At 40.3% G+C, this 21827-nt stretch overlaps 1 protein-coding gene across 15 annotated transcripts in view; it reads left to right on the top strand.

Annotated features, from left to right (window-relative positions):
* The window catches only part of nrxn3a (neurexin 3a), a 239751-nt gene that overhangs the window by 120466 nt on the left and 97458 nt on the right, over positions 1-21827 (top strand). For all 15 annotated transcript variants that reach the window (XR_008829349.1, XM_056393155.1, XM_056393150.1 and 12 more), the window contains 3 exons: positions 13299-13592; positions 14175-14322; positions 15739-16122. Coding sequence is in view for 14 of the 15 variants with exons in the window: in XM_056393155.1 (XP_056249130.1) it covers positions 13299-13592; positions 14175-14322; positions 15739-16122 (826 nt within the window). In the remaining variant the exon portion in view is untranslated. The remainder of the gene's footprint in view (positions 1-13298; positions 13593-14174; positions 14323-15738; positions 16123-21827) is intronic.

Below are 21827 nucleotides of genomic sequence, written 5' to 3'. Positions count from 1 at the left end.
AACAGGAAATGATGAACAGGAAAATGGAAATTTCATATTCGGAATTATATTTATAAAAAACATAACCTATTAGGTTGCAGGCTACTAAGCCATCTTCAAGGTCAAATAAGGACAAACAATTTATATACACAAAATGGCCTCACAGCACATCACTATATTTATTTATTTGGATCCCCGTCAGCCACTAACAACGCAGCAGCTACTCTTCCTGAGGTCTACTCATGATTATGCCACATGATTTGAATGATTATACCTGGTAGAACAATGTTAAACCTGATGGCTGTTGGTCATCAAGGTAAACCCTCCATGCAGGAAATAAAGAAGATGACAGATGGCTTGGGAAACCATGGTAACTTCCAAGACAAGGGGGGAAACAACTGAGCCTGCCAGTTTAAACACCTTAGCATCACACAGACATGTCACCTCAAAAGATCCCCCCAGAACAGCTCAAAGGGGGGTGACGGAAAGCCACATAGGGACATTGAGTGTAACGGCCGTGTCAACCAAGTGCATAGAGACTGGCACTCCCACAATAGGAGCAGGAGACGACCTTATGCAGAGATTCTGGCCCAGAGACATGACCAACCAATACATGGATCAGACAATGACCACCTCATCTCTGGCCATGTCACAGCAGACAGTGACAGCGCCTCTGAATGTTCTTTCTCCAGCCACTCAGAGCGTTACAGCTCTGTGCCACTAGTTTGGAAAGAGCTCCAGAGTTTTCTTCACAGAGTACTGACAGTAAGTAAGCTCAGGGTACCTTACACTCCTACAGTTAGATAGACAAACTGGAATGGTCAGCAGCAGCAGCAAACACAAATTCAGAATCAAGTCAGACACCAATGGTGAGATCAGTAAAAACAAGCTTAGCCCACCAGGACTTCACAGAGCTAGTCACACACATGTCCTGGCATCTGACACAAGATAAGGACATTGTATAGACTACTGGCACACTCACTTAGACACTCCAACCCATTCTAGGTGCCACTCTCTCTCCATCTCACCTTAACAACTAACATTACAAATTTTCCTTTTCTCACTAACACAATGAATAAGAAACACAGGTTAGTTGTTTTATACTATGCCATCATTTATGTGGTTATTACCTGGATTTTGCTTTGTAACCTGATTGTTCTTGCTTAGCCAAGATATATAGTGTTGACAAATGCCCAGATGTTACCACTTGAACAAACTGACAAATAGACTGTACATTCTGCTCTCAGGATTCCTTCCTGTATCCATCCAGTTACACAATTCTTCCCCTTTCTCCATCAGTGCTATGCAGTTAGACTACTTTTACTTTTTCAATTCTGTTTAAACTTTTTTTTTTTTATTGTTTAATTACTGTTAATCTACTTTGCACATTTCCAGTTTTTGCACTTCTGTCCATACTGTGAGTCTACCTTTCACATCACCTTTTACATTAGCAGTTATACATTTTTAATTAGCTTACTTCGTATTTATTATTCTTATTACTTCATACTTTTTATTGTAGGGTTTACCTTAATACTCATTTCCTTTTCTGATTTCCTTACTTATTCTTAGTGTTGAGCAACTGTAATAAAGCAATTTTCCTGCACAGATCATTAGATGCTTTCTGATTGTGATTCTGAATTTGTAGTGCCTTTTGTCGAAAAAATTTTCAACATTGCAAAACCACAGCCAGAATTAGCAGTGAAAAACATCAGCTCTCACCAGAAAAAATGTGCCTAACCACTTACACCTTGTGGCAGCAAGAAGATTCAGGTTTGATACTTTTCATGAGACAGTCTCACAAATGGCCATGAAAAAAACATAATGTCATGTTATCAGAACAGCTATTACCAGAAAGAATGAGGCTGAAACCACTGACACCCAGCATCAACAAGAAGGTTCAGGTTTGATGCTTCTCATGCAAAAATCTTGAAAGAGGCCTCCATAAACTACCTTATAGTTTTACAGCTCCTCAATTGGCTGTTTTCTCAGTGTTACCAGGTCAGGCCAACCACAGGTAACAGAGTCCACTAGTGAGCTTGGTAAAACTCACAATAAAGGCAACTGGGGATGGTCAGTCAGCACTGAATTGAGCTAAACAGATGGTCAACTTCAGACTACAATTGGCATGGAGCTATATGCCAGAGTCTTGGGCCTGATTCTGGTGCAAACCCCCTGATCATCTGGCAGCAGTGTTGCGGCACAAGTGGTAGAGCTCCAGGTCACTCTCTTCGGCTGCTAGACCTTTTACCAGTACACTGCTAGTGTGCGTCGAGTCCATCTGTGCGTGACTGCAGAATCCGAAACCATCTGCGACATCAGAGATGTGAATTTACTGTCACTGATAGAAGGCCAAATTAAGATAAATGATGATCAAAATAAGAATCACTTTTCTAATTCTGGGTTGACACTGTACCCCTGGTGAACATGACAAGACAGACCTACGTTCATATTTCCTTAACAGAGTCATGGTAGACTCCGTACTGTGCTGGTCTTCATCCAAACTTGCAGTTGCTGTACAAAACCTTTTGAATCTGGTAAGACTCGAGTGACTTGTTCCATGTCATGACCCTGGCTCAAGGGAAGCAACATAGGAGTGAACCAACACTATGAACTTGCAAAGCAAAATTTATTACAAATGAAATGGACAGAGGATAACAAAGAAAAACAAAAGCGGTGACTGGTAGCAATGCTTCTGGTCCTGGCTGCAATGTGTGAGAGAGCTTAACATGGGTTTTTAAAGGCCGGCCAACAGGTGCCAGAGATCATGTGGATTATGGAGGGAGGAATTTTCATGTTATCTGTAAAACAGCACACACAACAGCTCTGGACATAACATAAGAAGGGTGCTCTAAAGCAACTTCTCACTCAACAAAAACAACCATATATTAATGCTTCAATGAATGCACTTACGACCTTAAAAAGGACATCCACACAAATGTGCTGGATTTCCAGATTAAACCCTTGCAAGAATAAACTCCAGCGCATTAAATGATGGTTGGTGTTTTTCATCCTGCTGAGAAAAACAAGGGGGTTATGTTCTGTATAGGCCACAAAGGGCTGACTGGAAGAGATATGCATCAAAATGATCCAGGGCTAATATAAGAGCCAAAGCATCTTTCTCTATTGTGGAATAATGTTTCTGATGCAAGTCAAACCTTTTAGAAAAGTAGCACACAGGATGTTCCACTGCCTCTGAGTCTTCCTGAAAAAGAATGGCCCCAATGCCAGCATCACTTGCATCAACAGCCAGTTTAAAGGACCCGTTAAAGTCAGGGGCAGCAAGAACAGGAGCTAGCTAATAGTGTTTTGAAATTTTCAAATGCAAATGGATATACGTCTGTTCAAACAAAAGTAACCTTTGGGCTGAGCAGGTTAGTCAAAGGGGCAGCAACAGTAGCAAAATTCTTACGAAAGTTCCTATAATAACCATCCCAAGGAAACGTTTGTACTCACGCCGAGAGGTGGGCACACCTAAGTTCACAATGGCCTCTACTTTCACTCTGAGGGGACAGATATCTCTATGTCCAACAACGTTCCTCAAGTACTTAGTGTGACCGGTGTAAATTCACACTTGGCAAGCAACAACTGTTGCATTTCGCATCCCAAAAGTCAGTGTACTAACAGAAATCATCTGGCGTCATGGAAGCAGAGATTTCATGGGCTCGATGAGTGAGAAGAACTTGCCAGTAACCCTTTATGAGGTCTAATTTTGTAACAAAAGCTGCAGACCCGACTCTGTCAATGCAGTCGTCTAAACGAGGAAGAGGGTAACAATCAGGCTTGGGGACAGAGTTAACCTTATCAAGGTCAGTGCAAAAACGAGGCCTTTGATCTGACTTAACAAGCAGGTATGGGGAACTCCATGAGCTAGCACTAGGTTCCGCAATGCTATGCTGCAGCATGTAGTTCACTTCCATACGCATAAGCTCACTCTTAACAGGATTCACCCTGTAAGGATGTTGTTTAATAGGAAGACCTACATTAATATCATGCTGAATGACAGATGTGAATGTAAGCACATCAGAAAAAAGGGCAGGATGTTTTAGAATCAACTCAGTGATATCTGAATTGTTGATAAGAAAGATGGACATCCAAGCTTGCCAAGATTTTAGAATTTTCATGATTAACAACATCAGTGACCTGAAATACCACTTGATTAACAACCTCATCACTGGCCTTCCTATCCACAGAGACCGCTGTGTTAAATACAACAACAGTCTTCACATTAGAGAGCACAGCCAGGTTCCTCTCAAAGTACGGTTTCAACAGGTTCATGGACACAAACATGTTCTAGCTTCCGGTTTGGGTTCTTAACCAAGTAGTCACACTAACCAACCTGATCCTCAATCACATATGGGCCACTGTACTGAGCCTGCAAATCAGACCCTGGCAAAGGCAAAAGCACTAGTACATTGTTTCGTGAAGAAAACACTTGATGCCTTGCCCTTTTATCGTACCATTCCTTCATTCTTTCTTGAGCTTCCCCCGAGTTTTGCTGGCCAGTTCACATGCCATTAAGAAACTGTTGAAACTGTAAATCAGGGGAAAGGCTTCAGGGAACTGAGTAGCTGCACACATAATGGTTAATAAGTACTGGTTACCTGATTTGGTACAAGGGAACGAACACAATCAACCAAGATTCGCTCAAAGGGCTCTCCAGTAACAGGAACGGGATGTAAAGGTGCAGGTGGAATTTTCTGATTAGGCTTACCAACAGTTTGACAAATATGACATGTTCTACAGTACTGTGCAACATCACATTTTACACCAGGCCAGAAGAAATGTTTCAGCACCCGATCTAATGTCTTCCTAATACCCATATGTCCCAAAAGAAAACGATAAATACTTGGAACAACTTGGAACACATTACTCCAATCATCCTGACAAGACAACTTAGGAGAAGTCCACTGTATCATTAACACTTCATTATTCACAAAATACCCAAAGGAAACAGCTGAAATTGTACCCTCAGAGACAGTCTCTTTGAAAGGGGAAGACAAGGTAGAATCCTTCCCCTGTTTTAGTTTGAGTTATTCACGAGCGGGGAACAGTTTACGAAACCCCAATGTCTCACCCTTGGCTAAGAGTGTGTCAAAAAGTGAAATCTCAGGGTAAGAGATTTTGCCTTGGTCTTTCCTTGACATGGCACAAGTAGCGACACAAACAGGAAAAGTGTCTTAAGGAAAAGGAACCATGTTGTATGGACATTGGACACAGGAGCCACAGCAACCTCCACTACAGCCCAAAGCAGACTTGTTATAAAACTGGAGGAAGTCCCAAAGAATCAGGGACTGAAAAGCTGCAGTGTCTCTCCAGATCTTAATGGGTCAACTGTTTGTAGGATCAAAAGTGAGGGAAACAAAACCATCCATAAGAAAAGCAGAAGAGCCAGCTAATTCACTCTTTTGGGTTGGTTTTGCCATAGCATGAGTTACAGTGGCGCTTTGAATAGTTTCTATTAAGGCTACAGGCTTAGAGGATTTATATTTCTTGCTCAAGACAGGGTAAAAAGCAATTAGATTACCTGTTTTCTTGCAGTAGAAGCAAGCCTTTTCTGAGGAAGCACTTCCAATTTCCAACTTTCTAGTTAAAGGGAGAGAGGAAAGAAAAGAGTTCGAGCTCTAGAAAACACCATTCTGTGAATAATTTGAATTCTTTCAGTAAGATAAGTTGTCAAGATCTTCCTTAGTTTCTACCTTCCTGGATTTGCTCCATTTACTAAAGGGTCTCCTTTTCCTTAGCAAATGCAACATAAGTTTGCTTGTCAGGCCTACTGAGGCTCCTAGAGCATTGCCGGTAAGCCTCAGGAAGAAGCTCATAGGCTCTCAGAATAGCACTTGTAATAGCACCTTACCTCAATTCTTAAAGCAGAGTAAGTTTCCTGGGCCTTTCCTACCAGAACACTTTGAAAAGCAATGTCCAGGCATGCTTAGGCCACTGTGAGATTGTAGCCACACATTCAAAATGAGGAAGGTACTTTTCAACATCTTTCTCTACAATAGGGGGAACCAACCTAATATTCCTGACTGCATCAAACCCAGATAGCTCAACATTAGTAGGTCTCACTAGAGCAGCATGCTTAAGTTCCAGTTCCTTAAGGTAACGCTCATGTTCTAAATGAATTTGCTTCTTTTCTTCAATTTGTTTGTGTGGCAATTGCTATTCTTGTAAGGCCAGTTCTAAGGCCACCTTTTGACTTCAGATCAATGGCATCATCTGACATTTGAGGTATACTTTGTTGAGGTACTGATGGAGGAGCAGGCTTGAGGATATCATTTTCAATTATAACAGCCTTAAGAGCTTCCTTAATACTCTTAGTCGTTTCTCACTACGGGCTATCTCAATGTTATAGTGATTGGCAAGTTTTAGGAGGTGGTCTATAGTGGATTTCTCAAGCAACTACTCTGAAGATGCACTAATAAAATTATCAAGGGTTTCCATACTAGATAACTTTCCTGCATCCAAAATGGTTAACTGCGCCTGAAATCTGAAATTTCATTAAATATGCACAGTATGCACAGCACAAAGTGTCCCATATGAGAAAAATAGCCAAAATCAATGGCCTACAAAGCCATAATCACAAAAGTAGGACTAGAAACAAACCATTAAGTTACTAATGTAGCACAGATTACCCAAGTAAATCCCATTACCCAAACAAAACCTGTTGGTAACTACCAACTTAAGCAACCACAAACTCAGGGAGAAATAGCCACCACAAAGTCAAGTTACACACCACCACGTGACAACACAAAAGCTGCATAACACAATAAAGTGAGGAGGTTTTCTAGAATGTGTACATTTTCTTTGTGATCCATTTATTGGCCAACTAAAGATGGTATTAACAACATAATGTGCCACACCCCTGGGTGTTGACTTTTCATGGCTTTTGAGGTCTTGAATTTTGTGGTGTGGATTACATTTCATTAGTGGCTGTGTTGATAATACCACTTAGGGGCTCTTCCATCAGTGTATGAGTGTGATGTTTGAATGTGAGTGAATGGGTGAATGTGGCAAGTACTGTAAAGCACTTTGAGTGGTCAGTAAGACTACAAAAGCACTATATAAGCGCAAGTCCAATTACCATTCACTGGTTTATTGGTTTGATGTTTGGTTTGGTTATGAATGACCATATTTGGATTGGTATGTTCAGGTTCCAGGGTTGTGCTTACAAACAGTGCCTAAGCACATCACTTCTCTAATTTCATAACATGAATCTCCAATTAATCAATTTTCAAATATTTATTCATCCGGTCACCTGGATAGGGCATGACATCATGTGAATCATCACATCCCTTAATGATGTTCAGTTTCACAGTGTTTTCTCGTTTCCCATTTCCAGTTCAAGTTGTTGTATTTGGCTTTTAAAATAGCTCCTTCCTTTTGTAGAGCTTGTTTCTGTGTCAGCCCTGCATCTTGTGCCAGTGATTCAGCCTTTTGAATATTCAGCTTGAGTTTGCAGACACAATAGAAGACTGAGGGGATCATGATGACCTCATTGAACCCTTTGAATGAACAGGGTTTATGTCTGATATACTATCTTGAGGTGTAACAATCTTCGATTCATCAACATTTTTCTCTAATACATTGGACACAGGAGCCTCAGCAATCCAAGTTCACAAGTTGACATCCATAAATTTTTTTGCAACACAGCTGGCTTTGAAATATAAAAAAATAGTGGACATTAAGGGTACAGTCTGAAGCACCTCACACAAGTGTATTTGAGGCGTGTTCAAATGCACTTGCAATTTTAATGGTGGAAAACTGTTGCTACCCCAGGTGTATGGTTCTAAATGGTTGTACTTATTCTCTTAATTATTCATGCTTTTTGAGTTTTTTTGGTATCAAGTATCATCTCCCATTCCATTTAAAAGTCAGGTGCACTGAACCTTGGTGGATTGCTATTATAATTCATACAGAATTAGATTCTATTTGTGACAAGTTGATTACATTTTTGGTACATTATGAAACTGGCAGAATAAATTTAGTCTAGGTGATCAATGGGGAACACTGTCCAAGAGACATCCATGACACTTGGCAATATGCAGCACACAATATACCACAAAGAATGTCCCGACCTTCTGAAGGATGCAATCACTATTGCTGCCTAAAGTTAGCAATGCCCCATTAATCCCCCCAACCACACTCCATCCTAAGACCTATCTTGAGGCAGTGGAACATGATTATGCCAATGGGCTCTCAGATGGGCACAAGTGTATTTGCTGTTTAAACAACCTGAGTGCTGAACAGAAAAATGACAACTGCGTCAGTCTGAAACTAGCAAGGACACAGAGACACTTTTGTCAGAAGCTGAAAGCTGACTTAAAATTTTTTATAACATTTGTTCTATTTGTTGTTATTGAAAATTTCTAACTGGTTGACATCAATTACTAGGTCCTCAGCACCGGCATTCATCAGGGACACACCACAAACGCAAATAATCAACTCTCACCAGTTTGAAAAATTTGAAAAGGTTGCAAAAGTTTAACCGCCCATGTGCCCTGAGTCTCCAAGAGACTTGCGAGTGGCAAAAAGCACCTGCTTAAATACCCCTTTCCGCTGCATATTACACTTGAGTGCATATTGCCTTATGCATTCACGTGTACACAGGCAGTAACACCTGCAGTTAGGTCCCCAGTGCACAGGAAATACCTGCAGTTAGGTCCCCACGTGAGGTCCCGAGCCAACTCTCGCCTGATAGGTTGAACTAAGATTGAATTTAGTTTATATGCCTTATTTGGATCACAGCGACAGGAGTTCTCAGCCATTTCAAGCCACCTCAGAATCACATTTGTCACATGGCAAGTTACAACCACAAAAAGGAAACTTATGAATGAATAACATTGGTAAATGACAATTATGATAACAAAGATAATGATGAACAGATTAGGTAAGTATATGATTAAATTAAATTATTCTTATGGAGGAGTTCTCCTTACATCTTTGTTTTTGGTCTTTTTATCATTGTTATCTAATAAAGCAGCTCAAGACTTTTACTATTCATATCAAACAAACGGTTATAATTTTCTACACCATCCCTTCAGCTACTAGGGACTGTAATAAGTAACCACGGATAATTAAACATCTGCAAATAATAGCAATAATTGCATAAACTTCCATTCCTTCAACAAACCAAGCATCATGTCTTGTTTCCTCCAGACATGATGCTTAGAATAGAGGACAAAAGGTCCAGTCTTGGTTTAATCAGACCAAGAATCTGAGTCCTTTAGATGTTTTTTTTCAAACTTTCACTGAGGAGATGCTTCTGTATGACCACTCTGCCGTAAAGTCCAGATCAGTGGAGAGCTGCAGTGATAGTTGTCCCTCTGGAAGTTTCTCCATCTCCACACAGGACTGCTATGTAGTGGATTTATTGCTCTACATCCATGACAAAATGAATAACACATTGAAATATTGGAGGGAATTGGTGGTTACATCTTTTGAAATGGACTATCTATTTTCATCCTAAAGGGAGCATAATTGAACCGTCTTTTTGTAAAAGTGGACTCACGTGCTGTGGTGTTGACCTCAATCTGCTGCTCTGTTGTTGGCATAGTTACTGCTGCTACATGCTCAACTAATTACAACATTTTTTCACATTGATCCACTGGCCCTATAGCCTTTTGTTGTTGAATGAAAGTCATAAATGTACTTGCAATAGTCGTCAGAGTTTATCTAAAGAACACAACAGCCTTTATGAAATTATTGTGTTTACTGACCTGACCTGACCGGTCAACAGCCATTCTGGACCACTGCGGCTCTTCCTGTGCCTCCTGATGAGCCACTCGTCCTGGGTCAACATGCTCAAACATCATTCATTTCTTTTTTCATATTTATTTACCTATTTCAATCAGACTCTGTAGCAATACATTTTTGTTCTTTTCCACAAAAAAATGAAATGCTCTTATTAGTTGACATGCAGAAGGGTTGATATCAAAGTAGAAACACAAAGAACATAAAAAATAAATTAACAGTCTCACAGCAGTCAAACTAAAGAACCTTGATGTCATGACCACTCAGTGCCTATATATCCGCGGAACACCTTGATCAGCTGATTGTCAAGGGGAGTCTCTACACTCCACAAAAATTACAATAGTTTACAATGAGTCGATTTCCACTGCCCATATTTCAATTCATCAACAAATCAAACCACTATCTCCCCCTGACCTCAACCTAGAACAGTTTACTGCCTGAACATTGACACACCTTAACTGTAGAGGTGACAGAACATAACTGTTGTATGATCATATCAATTGTATGCTGAAACTATGGCTGAGGAGGTAGAGCGGGTTGTCCACAGATTGGAAGGTCAGTGGTTGGATTCCCAGCTCCTCTAGTCTGTATTTGTCTGCAAATATCTTTGAGCAAGATACTGAACCCCAAAACTGGGAGAGTGCGCATGTACAGTATGGCAGAAAAGTGCTATACATGTAGAGAAAATCGTGTGAACGGGTGAATGTGGTTTGAGTTGTCAATAAGACGTTTATCATTTTGTAACAATTTTTAAAGGCACTGACCAAAGACCTGTTTTGTCATTTTATTTTGGAGGAGTTTAGTGCTTTACAGAATATCTTTACTTTTTTGTGAAAATTTGTGAAATAAATTAAATAAATCACCATAAAATAAATAAAAAATAAATAAATAACTAAAAAAATAATATATGTATACTGTAGGTTGATCACCCAAACAATTCGTGGGAGTGGAGAATATTAGATTAAAAGAAATCAATACAGTGACATCTTTGCTGAAGCTGAAGCAAGCCCAAGTGTTTAGCACAACAAATACAAGTTGACTCATTGTTATAAGAAGTAAATAATACAGACAGCAACACATATTTCATTATTATTAGTACTTGCTACAAAGCCAGTTGGCTACTAGAGACAAGTGAAATTCAACTGTCCTTTCCCTTCTGTATTGTGAATGTCTGAAGAGACATTGTCATTCACATCTACGCTTTTGTTTTGGAAAAGAAAATGGTGGAGCTGCTGTGGGGGTTCAGAATACATATGTTGAGTAACAGAGCTGCAAACAGAACAGTGGCTTCTTGTGAAGAGGTGGTGGAATGAGATAGACGGATGGAAGGAGCAAGAGCAAAAAATATGTTACAAAAACAGAAGGCAAAGCAATACAGAGATTGAGAGTGGAGAAGAGGAAAAGACCATTTTCCATCCATTTCCTGAGCACCTTAAGCGATAAGATGATTTACTGTCAAATCTGCTGATGGAGTATCAATAATCTCAGCCCATCCCCTCCACTCAGCCATCACTGCACTCTCATACAGAACCCTGGGCGAGGAGCCAGAGCAGAGACATTAATACAAAAGAGTGAAATGGCGGAGAGGGTGTGTTTGTTTTGTGTATGTATGCACCAAGAACATAGCCAGGCAGAGGGTGTTTCTCTGCCTGGAGAAAGAAAGCTCCTCAATTTTCCACTTGAGCAGATTTCAATTTACACACACAACCCCCTCTGTGACTTCATCCCCTCTTTGTTATTGACAGCGTTTAGGGCTGCTGTGATAAAGGATTGGACATTTAGTGTTTTTTATTCCTTTTCTTTCATTGAAAGGACACTTGCTTATACAGGAAACTGTTTATAAAAAGCAGCTTTGTGGCAAGGGATATAAACTATGAAGGTAGCACAGTGAGATCTATAGTTTGTTTGTGGGTTTACAGTGAACAATACAAGCATGAAGAAGGCTGATAATGTGCACTGTAAATTACTGATTTATTTTCTTTCTTTTTTTTTTTTTTTTTTTTACAAAATACCATGTTGGATAGAACAGCAGTGACATATCTGAAAATAAAATTTAGACAAGCCATCCAACACTTGCACACATTTGTAGATTCTAAAAGATACTGCAGAGACAACCAGGTGTTACTAGAACCAGGGTCATGTTAAAGACCGGCCATTCTACTGGCCTGTTTATATAAAACAGTTAATATAATTTAGTAAGAATCCTTAATGTTTTCTGATCTCATAATTTGCTGTTAATGCAAACTCAACACTTCCTTCATGTTTCCCTAATGTCCTAAAAAGGGTAGCACTGAAACTATGAACGGACTAATCAATTAGCCAATCAGTAGAAGATGAACAAGCACAGTTTTGATTATCTATCAATAGTGTCAGTAAAATGCAAAAATGCCCAACATTTTCTGTTTGAGAGCTTTTAACTTACTTATAATCTACCTCAAAATCATCCATGGAACGCCATTGTACTTGATGTTGATATAGTACATGGCAACCTCCAGCAGTCAACTCTAGGTCTCTGAAGTTGATTGCTTGCATGCCTACACAAGCACTCTGTTTTTCAGTGTCAGTGATTGAGTGATTTTCTGCTGTTGTGAATTATCACATCAGTATGGAGTCTTTAGGTTGGTGATGAGGGTTTCTCTCACTGGAAAGTGTACACGTCTGTTACTTTTGACAGATTTGTTGTGACCACCATGTTAGAGGGAGCTTTCTCTCTTTGGAATCAGCTGTGATGTCCAAGCTCTTGATTCCTTCTTTCACATCAGCTCTTCTATTAGCTTGTGGCGAAATCACTCATATCAAATAATTTCTGGAATGTGATGAGCAAAAATATGACATTCCTTTTTATAGGGACCATGTCTCAACCTCTGTTTGACCACTGCTTTGAGCACACTCAGCAGGTACTTGAAAAAATACACTGAGCAACATTAGTAGCTTGCTGACTGTTCTGGATTCTGAGTTCCAGCTTGTAGTCATGGATCTCTCCTAGTTCCAAGCATGGGTGACCTGGATGGAGCTCTCTCCGCATTTCCATAAACCTTGGATTTCTGCTGCTGCCTGTCATCAATCTGTGTATATTGTTTAGTTCTAACTTGGGGGCCCCTGGTAGCTCTCAAGTCCAACCCATGGAACTTTGCTGCATGTCATCATCCCCTCTATCTGTCCCTGACTTTCCTGTCTCTCTTTCACTGTGTCTCTCAAAATAGAATTTTAGAAGTATATGCACAGAGTCCTTGTTTCCTGACATAAGGGAGGTGAACCTATTCTAAATATTTGCATTGTTCCTTTAAGGTAATAACTCCCTTTAAACCTTGATAACCAAATTATCACCAGTATAATTAAAATTCATATACACGGATGTGCACTGCATTCACCTTGAGAACAGTTATAATTTTAATTTCATCTTGAGCTCTTTCCTTGTTTCATAAGAAACATGACAATGCAGTTTGTTGTATTAACCAATCTTAATCATTGTAATTTTATCAGAGGTATTTGATCAAAGTAAATATATCCATCTTTGGTCATACTGTAACACTGCAGGAAACTGTAACACTTTCCTTGCCCTATTACAGGTGGTATATAAGAACAATGACATCCGACTTGAGTTGTCCCGTCTGGCTCGGATTGTGGACCCTAAGATGAAAATCCAGGGTGAGGTGTCCTACAAGTGTGAGAACGTGGCCACGTTGGACCCCATTTCTTTCGAGACTCCTGAGGCCTACATCAGCCTCCCCAAGTGGAACACCAAGCGGATGGGATCCATCTCTTTTGATTTCCGTACAACTGAGCCCAACGGCCTCATCCTCTTCACTCATGGCAAACCCCAGGAGCGCAAAGATGCTGCTCGCAGCCAGAAGAACACCAAGGTCAGTCCATAATCATCAAGATCACTTAATGACTAATTTCAGTTCTGTTTTAACAAATGTCATTCTAATGATATCTGTTTAGGGTCAGCAGAAAGACGTGTTTAGCCATTTTTTTTTTTTTTTAAATGCCCACTAAAAACGGTAATATCAGTTTACATCTTATTTAAAATATTTTCACCACTTTATCTCTATGTCAAAAACCCCTTTACTTTGGAACTACATTTTGTTTTCCTATGAACAAACCTACACCTACACTTTGTCTGACTCAAACAGCTGATCTGGTGAGTAGTACAGTGCACACCATAGGTGCCCTTGAGCGTAGTAATGTGGTAGTTCAACAGTTTACAAACTGTAGTTCCAAAGGAAAGGTCTGTTTGATGTCAAGATAAACTGGTGAAAATATTCAAAATAAAGCAACACTTCAACTGATATTAGCTTCTGTACTGGTGCTCATGCTGCTTCTCCAAACTGGAAGCTGATCCAAACTGAATACTTACAATTAAATAATCAAACCTGAATTATATGTTGCATTCCTTTTGCAAGTATCTGACTGAATGGTAATACATTTTTGGCCTTGTGCAGGTGGATTTCTTTGCTGTAGAACTACTGGATGGCAGCCTGTACCTGCTGTTGGACATGGGCTCAGGGACTATAAAGGTGAAGGCCACTCAGACAAAGGTCAATGATGGTGCCTGGTATCACGTGGACATCCAGAGAGATGGACGCTCAGGTCAGTTGTGTTGGTGAAGTCGGTGGAATAATCATGTCCAAGAATTGACTTTACAAATTAGATTTGTTTCTTACCGAGCAAAAATTGAAATAAACTGAATTTAATAAAGTTCTAAAATGCAATTAAGTTGTTTTCAAGGTATGAGGAAGTAAATAAGGGACTCATTAGATGTTATCAAATGTATAATGAGGTGGATATCTTTTAAAATATAGCAAACACATATTTTCTCCCCAGTAACCACTTTTATCAATAAGTCCAAATTAGAACTCCACCCCCACAGATATCCACCCTCTTTTTAGTTACATGGTTCATACTTTGTCCAAGTTCACCTTCAGATACAGATCATGCCACTCATCAAAGCTATGACCTCCAAATACAACTGGACAACATCTATCACATACTAAAATAAGAAGAATAAGAAGAACTGAAAACAAGTATACCTGATAATAACCAGATTCCGTTTCAAAGATATTCCTCTACATAATGTCACTTTATTGTCAGGATTATGTTTGCAAGATGAAAATAAGGCATGTCCAAGTTTACACAAAACAACTCAAGATGTTGGAGGGATTGTGGGGAAAAATATTACTGATTATGTACATATTCTTTTTAAATATAAACAAATACAAACCTAATGGTCATATTTTACACACAATAAAACAGACGTTCGAGTGAGTGTGGTATCTAGAACAATTAGGTTTATGTGGGAACTTGAAAGTATAGATATTTATGTAAATATGGTGTTCACATACGCACTATGATCAGTAATAACTATGCTGCTACTCTCTATTGCTTTACCTATGCACTGTCTTCTGGGTTGGTGTGAGGTAGGGCTGAACAATGTGCAAAAAATATCATGTGATTATTTTTGGCAGATATTGCGATTGTGATAGGAGTTACTTTTTCAGTTTCAGTCAGTCACATTTTTACACTTCATTTTCACTGAAACAATATAATGTTTGTACTACACATTCATGTTCCATTACGTCTGGAGAGTATGATATGTAGGCTGAGGAATCTCTGTAGCACCACAACACTTATGGGGTTAACAATGTAAAACAATGTTGTGACACATTTTACCTTCATCAAACAAATTGTGGCTCCAGCAATTTGGATATTCCACTTGGCCATATTGAGATTTCAACTGTATTTCGATTAATTGTGCAGCTCTAGTGTGATGATTAAAAAAAAAAGTTGAGGTGAAAAGTTTTGTGTCATAATGTTTAAATAACAGGAAATGTATATTGTACTAACTACAAAAAGTGTAAATAAAATACAGTTAAGTAATAAATTAACAAGAAGTACACTAAATGTTTCTTTTTTATAATCTAGTCAGGATGAATAGCTGTTTTTTATTGTGTGTAGAATGTTTTCTTCCTGACATCATCATTCTATCTTGTACCACACCCACCACAGGCACCATCTCTGTAAACAGCAGAAGGACGCCATTCACAGCCAGTGGTGAGAGTGAGATTCTGGACTTGGAGGGTGACATGTATTTGGGGGGGCTTCCTGTTGACCGCACCAACCTCATCCTGCCCACTGAGCTGTGGACAGCGATGCTCAACTACGGCTACGTGGGCTGTATTCGTGACCTTTTCATTGATGGTCGAAGCAAAGACATCCGTCAGATCGCTGAGGCCCAAAATGGTGCTGGAATCAAACCCTCATGCAACAAGCAAACGGGCAAGCAGTGTGAGAGCTACCCATGCAAGAACCGGGGGGTCTGCAAAGAAGGCTGGAACAGATTCATCTGTGACTGCACTGGGACTGGCTACTGGTCACGCACCTGCGAGAGAGGTAAATGATTGCATGTCTAGTTCTCTTACATGAACTCTAGATACTACTTTCTAAGAGAGACCACAGTCTTTCAGGCTCCCTTAAAAGACTGGAGCAGGAAAGTGACCACTCACAGACTAACTGGTAATATGAGCCAGATTAGAACTGTGTCCCATGTAAAGAATAGGTTCACAGGTTACTCAGCTGAACCTGTGCCTACTGCCCGAGGTGTATTATCACCTCAGTGTGGTCCCATTACAAGAACAAAATAATCAAATAAACAACTGGTGTGCAGTAGATTTATGGATACTGAGAATATAATATCTGTGTCCTCCACAGTTGGACATGATTAGACATTTCTGAGCAATATTTGCACAAGCCTGAACAGGTCAGTCTTTTTGACACAAAACAGTTTCAGTCTTGAAATGCAGTATATGAGGGAGGAGGTCTCTGAAACACAGCTTCTATATCAACAGTGAGCAGAGGTGCGTGGAGTGTCACTGTGTCTGCGGTTTTATTTGTGTTTGAATGATGGTATTTGATCTTTGGTTTGAGTCACATTGGAAAAGTACTGTTTTTCTTAACTGTATGGTGTCTTAGTTACAGTTTTTTGCAATTACTTACCCACAAAAAGTCAATGCTTAGACCAAAGCATCAAACCTGGTGGAACGATTGTAAAAAAAAAAAAAAAAAAAAAAAAAAAAAAAAAAAAAAACTCTGGCTGTTGATAATAAACAATAACAAAAAATAACAATCCAATGAACCTCAGAGTGAACAGCGACATGAGAGCGAAACACCATCTCCAGGTGGAGGTGTGTGCCATAGGTGTGTCAGGCAGTGCTGCACGATCACTACCCCCCACCTTCAGCTGTGGCACACCAGGGGAAGCAGAGGCAAGATTCACAACCAAAAATAAGTGCTAGAGCCAGGTAGCAGTGAACAAAAGGAGTATTTATTAACTGGATGGGGAAAAGGGGAAGGGGTCAAACGATAACTGAAGTTTCTTCCCGGTTGGGGTCCTGGGCTCCTCACTTTGGGCCACCTTGGGCCAGTTTCACTCTCCAGGGCCCTAAGTAGCGGGGGGGGGGGGGGGGGGGGGGGGGGAGAGAGAGAGAGAGCGGTGAGCCTTTAACTCACTGTCGGGGGGCAACGGCTCCCCTGTGTAGACTATCGTCAGGCTTCCGTGTGATGATCCTGAGGTGTTGCCTGTCTGCTTCTCTGTAAAAGAATGAGCGCTCAGAAACCAGGTGAGTATATACTTGCTGTGATTGCTGCAGGTGTGAGTTGAGTGAGTGTCTGATTAACAGATGGGCTGCAGGTGAGACCACTGCCATGTGCACAGTGGCTGCAGAACACTCACTGGATAGAACACTCCCTCTACCACCTCCCCCAACCTGAGCCTGGGCCCCCACCCCCAGGGCGAGACAGGCTGTGTTGTTTCCCCTTGTAGCGTTAACGCTATATTCAATGATTTACTCTCGTTGAAATGGGGCACCAGTCCTCTAGGAGGACAACAATGAATTACTTCATTGCCAAATTTATCAATCTCATATCGGAAGCCATGACTTCTCGATTCAATGGATCTCCAGTCTCTACGTCAAAAGAATACAACAGGACAACAACTGGGTGTAAATAAATGAGTTTATTTAACTAAACTACTATGTACAGAGTAAATGCAAGGTGTAATAATCATGAAGATGAAAATAATATAATGAATGAGCAGTGTGATGAGTTGGTAATGGTGGGAGAGAATATGTTATGGCTATACACTATGACTATACAGCTAATGATGCTACATCTACGAATTAGGTTTGATGATTAAATATTGCTATATTTCGACATCAACCCAGTCATGAGCAGAGTGTTAAGACCGGCCTACTGTGAGTTGCGCTGTAGCTGAAGACCCTCGGCTGGAACCCAGGTGGCTGTGGTTGCCGTGGTAACCCTGGAGACGCGGGGTCTAGGTGGATTCTCCTGGAGGCCGTGTCCTGTTATCACGATGACGGATTCTGCCGGTGTCTCAGCGGTTCAGCTCTGGTGGAGTTTGCCAGGAGACTTTCTGTCTCGGGAACTCTTGATTTCTGCTCGGCTTCTCTGCAGGCGGTCGTGCAGATGTTATCTGCTGGTGTCTCTTGCGGGTTGATGCGAAATAAACTCTAATGCTCTTCACTTTGACTGGATAACTTTAGAGGAGACTGGCGTTAACCAGATGACTCTAAAGTTGTCAAAATCTTCAAAAAAGGAAAACTTGATGATGATTAAAAGTTACGAAATTACTCTGAGGCACTTCTGTTGCTTTGGTTCAGTTGGTCTTGACTTGGCTTATAAAAATAAAAGATCGCGCATGTAGACAAAAATCATGTTACTTGTAGTTGGTGGCAAAGAAAAATAAAAGACGCGAAAAGTGCAAAAATGACTAAGAGTCATGAGTTTGTGGTTAGCAGCTTAGAGCTAAGAGTTTCCATGGCTACAGAGCCGGGCTTTGAGCCGGGACTCTGAGCTTTGAGCAAAGATCTCAGCTTCTAGTTTCTGCATCGTTTCTCACTTCGCGCATCTTCTTGTCCTCTGGTTTCTCTTCTGGTTTCTGGATTCTGAACAGATTTTCAGGGCTTCTGTCCGGCATTGGCTTCAGAATAGGCTTAGAAATAGGCAATAGGCAATTTTGGCTTCTTGACTTAGAAAAATAGGCTTTTTTTTTGGCAATGTGTGAATGGTTCACGACTGTTTTATCCCCTGGGGGCTGGCGCATGTTTCATGGGCGTCACCCATCTTCTCCTGTGTTTCCACTTGGAGAAGAGAGTAATTTTCCATTGAACTTTAGAATAATTTAAATCTAGAGTTTACTTATAAACTCGCACATCCTTCTTCCACCATGACCACAAAACATTAAATGGAATAACATAAAACTACTTGCACTAATAATAGCAGAGAGGAGTAATAGGAGTGTGGATTTCATATTACATCCTTCAAACCTGGAATTAATCATGATACAAGTGGTTAATTGATCAAACAACAATATAAACATTTCCCAAAGCTAATAATCTATACATATGGATTACGCAGCAGTTCTTCGACTGTAATAATAATAATATGCACATTCTGGATGTCATGTAGTGTGTTACGTTGTGTGAAGGATGCTGACAGTATGGTCACATGAAGGACCTTGTCTTAAAATCTACATGTTACATTTCAAACATTCTATGGGATAGAAGTTCGGGATTAAACTATTACATAGGAACATCTCATGAGTTAGAGAACAGTTGGATATTTAATTTTACATTCATCCTTTGATCTGTGTCTGTGAGGAGTGTCCTGCTGGTCACTACCCAGGATTGGAATGTGGGTTGTAGTTTATGACTCTTATCTAGAGAGGGACAGAGGAAGAGAGGTTGGTGTGTGTGTGTGTGTGCGTGTGTGTGTGTGCTCATGCATGGCACAGACAGGCCAAGATTCACACCTTAGTGTTAATCAGTCCCTTTTGTTGTTACTTGTCCTATACAAGAAACAACCAAATGTCACTTCTCCAGTTATCTGGTGTCCATTGGTTGATCCCCTGGAGCTGACCCTTTGATCTTTGGTCTGGTTCTGTGTCGTTCAGCCATGCTAACAGCATGGTCTGTTTGTGGAGGAGGGGTCCTTTGTCTCTGTTTCCTATCAATCTGATAGTTTGATGATGGAAAGAGTCGCAAAGTGTCAAATGTGAGTCCGTAACTCTGCATGTCCTTATAATGAACTTCCTTAATGGCTTGTGACTGATGCCAGGCCAGTATGTACGCTACACCCTGGTTTGCCACACAGCCCCCGACACGACATTATATGAAGAAGGAGAAGTACTAACACTTATTTCTTCCACTTCAAGAGCTGCTTGGAAACCTAAACAATGTTAATACACGTGACGGTCTAGGAGATCGTTGTGGCAGCTTTATTGGGTGCTAGAATGCTGGTGGTCCTAGTGTTAAACAAAGAACCAAAACTATAAACACATTTTCTACTGTTTTCAGTTCTAAAACACACACTTACAAAAACAATAAACACTTTTTCTTACATTACACACTTTTTCCAAGACTTAAATCTTACAATCATTGGGCAAACACGTCTTTTTCAAACTGCAACACAAACATGAAATTTGCACCACACACACACACACACACACACGCACACACACACACACACCTGAAAACATTTATGCAGAAATTGAACACCACTCAGTCTGAGCCTCAGTGCTTCAGGTAGAGCTCAGGTGACCTGCGAGAACTTTGCAAACATGGAAGCAGTGACAGTGAGAGGAAGAGGAAGACAGAGGAGGTGGAGGATGAGGGCCAGAACAAAGAAGACCTGGCGATCTTCAGATGACAGTAGGGCCACTTTGCTGGACTATGTCATAAATCATGGCCTGACACTGAGGGAGGCTGAGCAGAGAGTCCAGCCCAAACCTCAGTTGCTACAGAGTCACATCCATAATGCAGACATCCAGACTGGAGAACAGGTCTTCAACTTTCTAAACTGAACCTTTCAGTACATCGACACTCTGCCACATCTTGAGTCAAACACCATCTTACGATGATGTAGCTGTACAGGTTCCATATGAGAGGAACAGCGTTAGAGTCAAAGACCTTCTCTGTGAATATGTGGAAGTATCACTGAGCTGTAGAGTGATGGAGTGATGGCAGCAGAATGTGTTGTGTTGTCAATGTGTACATTCCAACAAAGCAGAATGTGTACTGCATTAGTGCCCCTATTCTGGGGGTGGTGTCTGTGGGGGTATCTGCCTATCTGTCCTAACCAACCCCCAGCCCCCTCCCTGTATGACAATGTAGACACTGCAATCCCATGTTTTTTACACCCAAGTTCTGTACAAACCTGCTCTGGTAAAAAATCATCAGTGTGTTGTTGCTGCTTTCAAAGAGTCATTCAGTTTTTTTTTTATATATAAATGTCATTGTGAAAGAGGATTGTCAGGTGTTGATTGCAGTGTTTCATTTTGACATAGAAGTGAGATGTTCACCTCCAAGTACTCTGTTGTTTGGCTTGTGTGTCGAGTTTCGACACAATAAGCCAAAATCTGAAATAAGTGTGTAAGCAATATCGCAAAAAACTGTAAATGGTTTTTTTAGTCCTGTGCAACTTGTATGTCTTCAAAGTATGAAGGTATCATTTTGAAAGTTTTGTAATGAGCAGCTCAGAAACCATGACGAATAGGAGGTGATACAAAGGGGTAAAGCAAAGAAAACCGTTCACTTACTCAAACCTAAAACAAACAAATACAAATATCGAACACGTTAAGGTGTGACGGTCAGTAAATCAGTAGAGTGACTGTAGGCATTAATGATAAAAAAGTCAAGTGTTGGATGGTAAAAGGAAAAAAAAAAAAAAGAAATACATGGAGCTCTCTCTCCCACATGGTACAAGTGCATTTCTATAAAATCAGGAACACCAGGCACACATGAAAGTATTACCAGATCTGGAACTAATATCACTAAAAAATCCAAATGAATGAATTTACTGTACCTTCAAGATTACTATACATTGAATCCTCTCAGCTGCTGCACATGTGCAAATGTAAACTCCATGACCAGCATTCTCTTTAATTCCTTCTCATTGTAGGTAGTTTATTCAACTCAGATTCTACTCCGATTTTTTTTTTTTTAGTAAACATCTTAGAAATTGCCACATTGTAAAACACACTCAGAAAATAGCAAAGAAAGATTACATGAATTCTTATCAAA

The sequence above is a fragment of the Seriola aureovittata genome, chromosome 13, assembly GCF_021018895.1.
Source record: "Seriola aureovittata isolate HTS-2021-v1 ecotype China chromosome 13, ASM2101889v1, whole genome shotgun sequence".
NCBI lineage: Eukaryota > Metazoa > Chordata > Actinopteri > Carangiformes > Carangidae > Seriola > Seriola aureovittata.
This window is presented reverse-complemented; position numbering and strand designations above follow the sequence as displayed.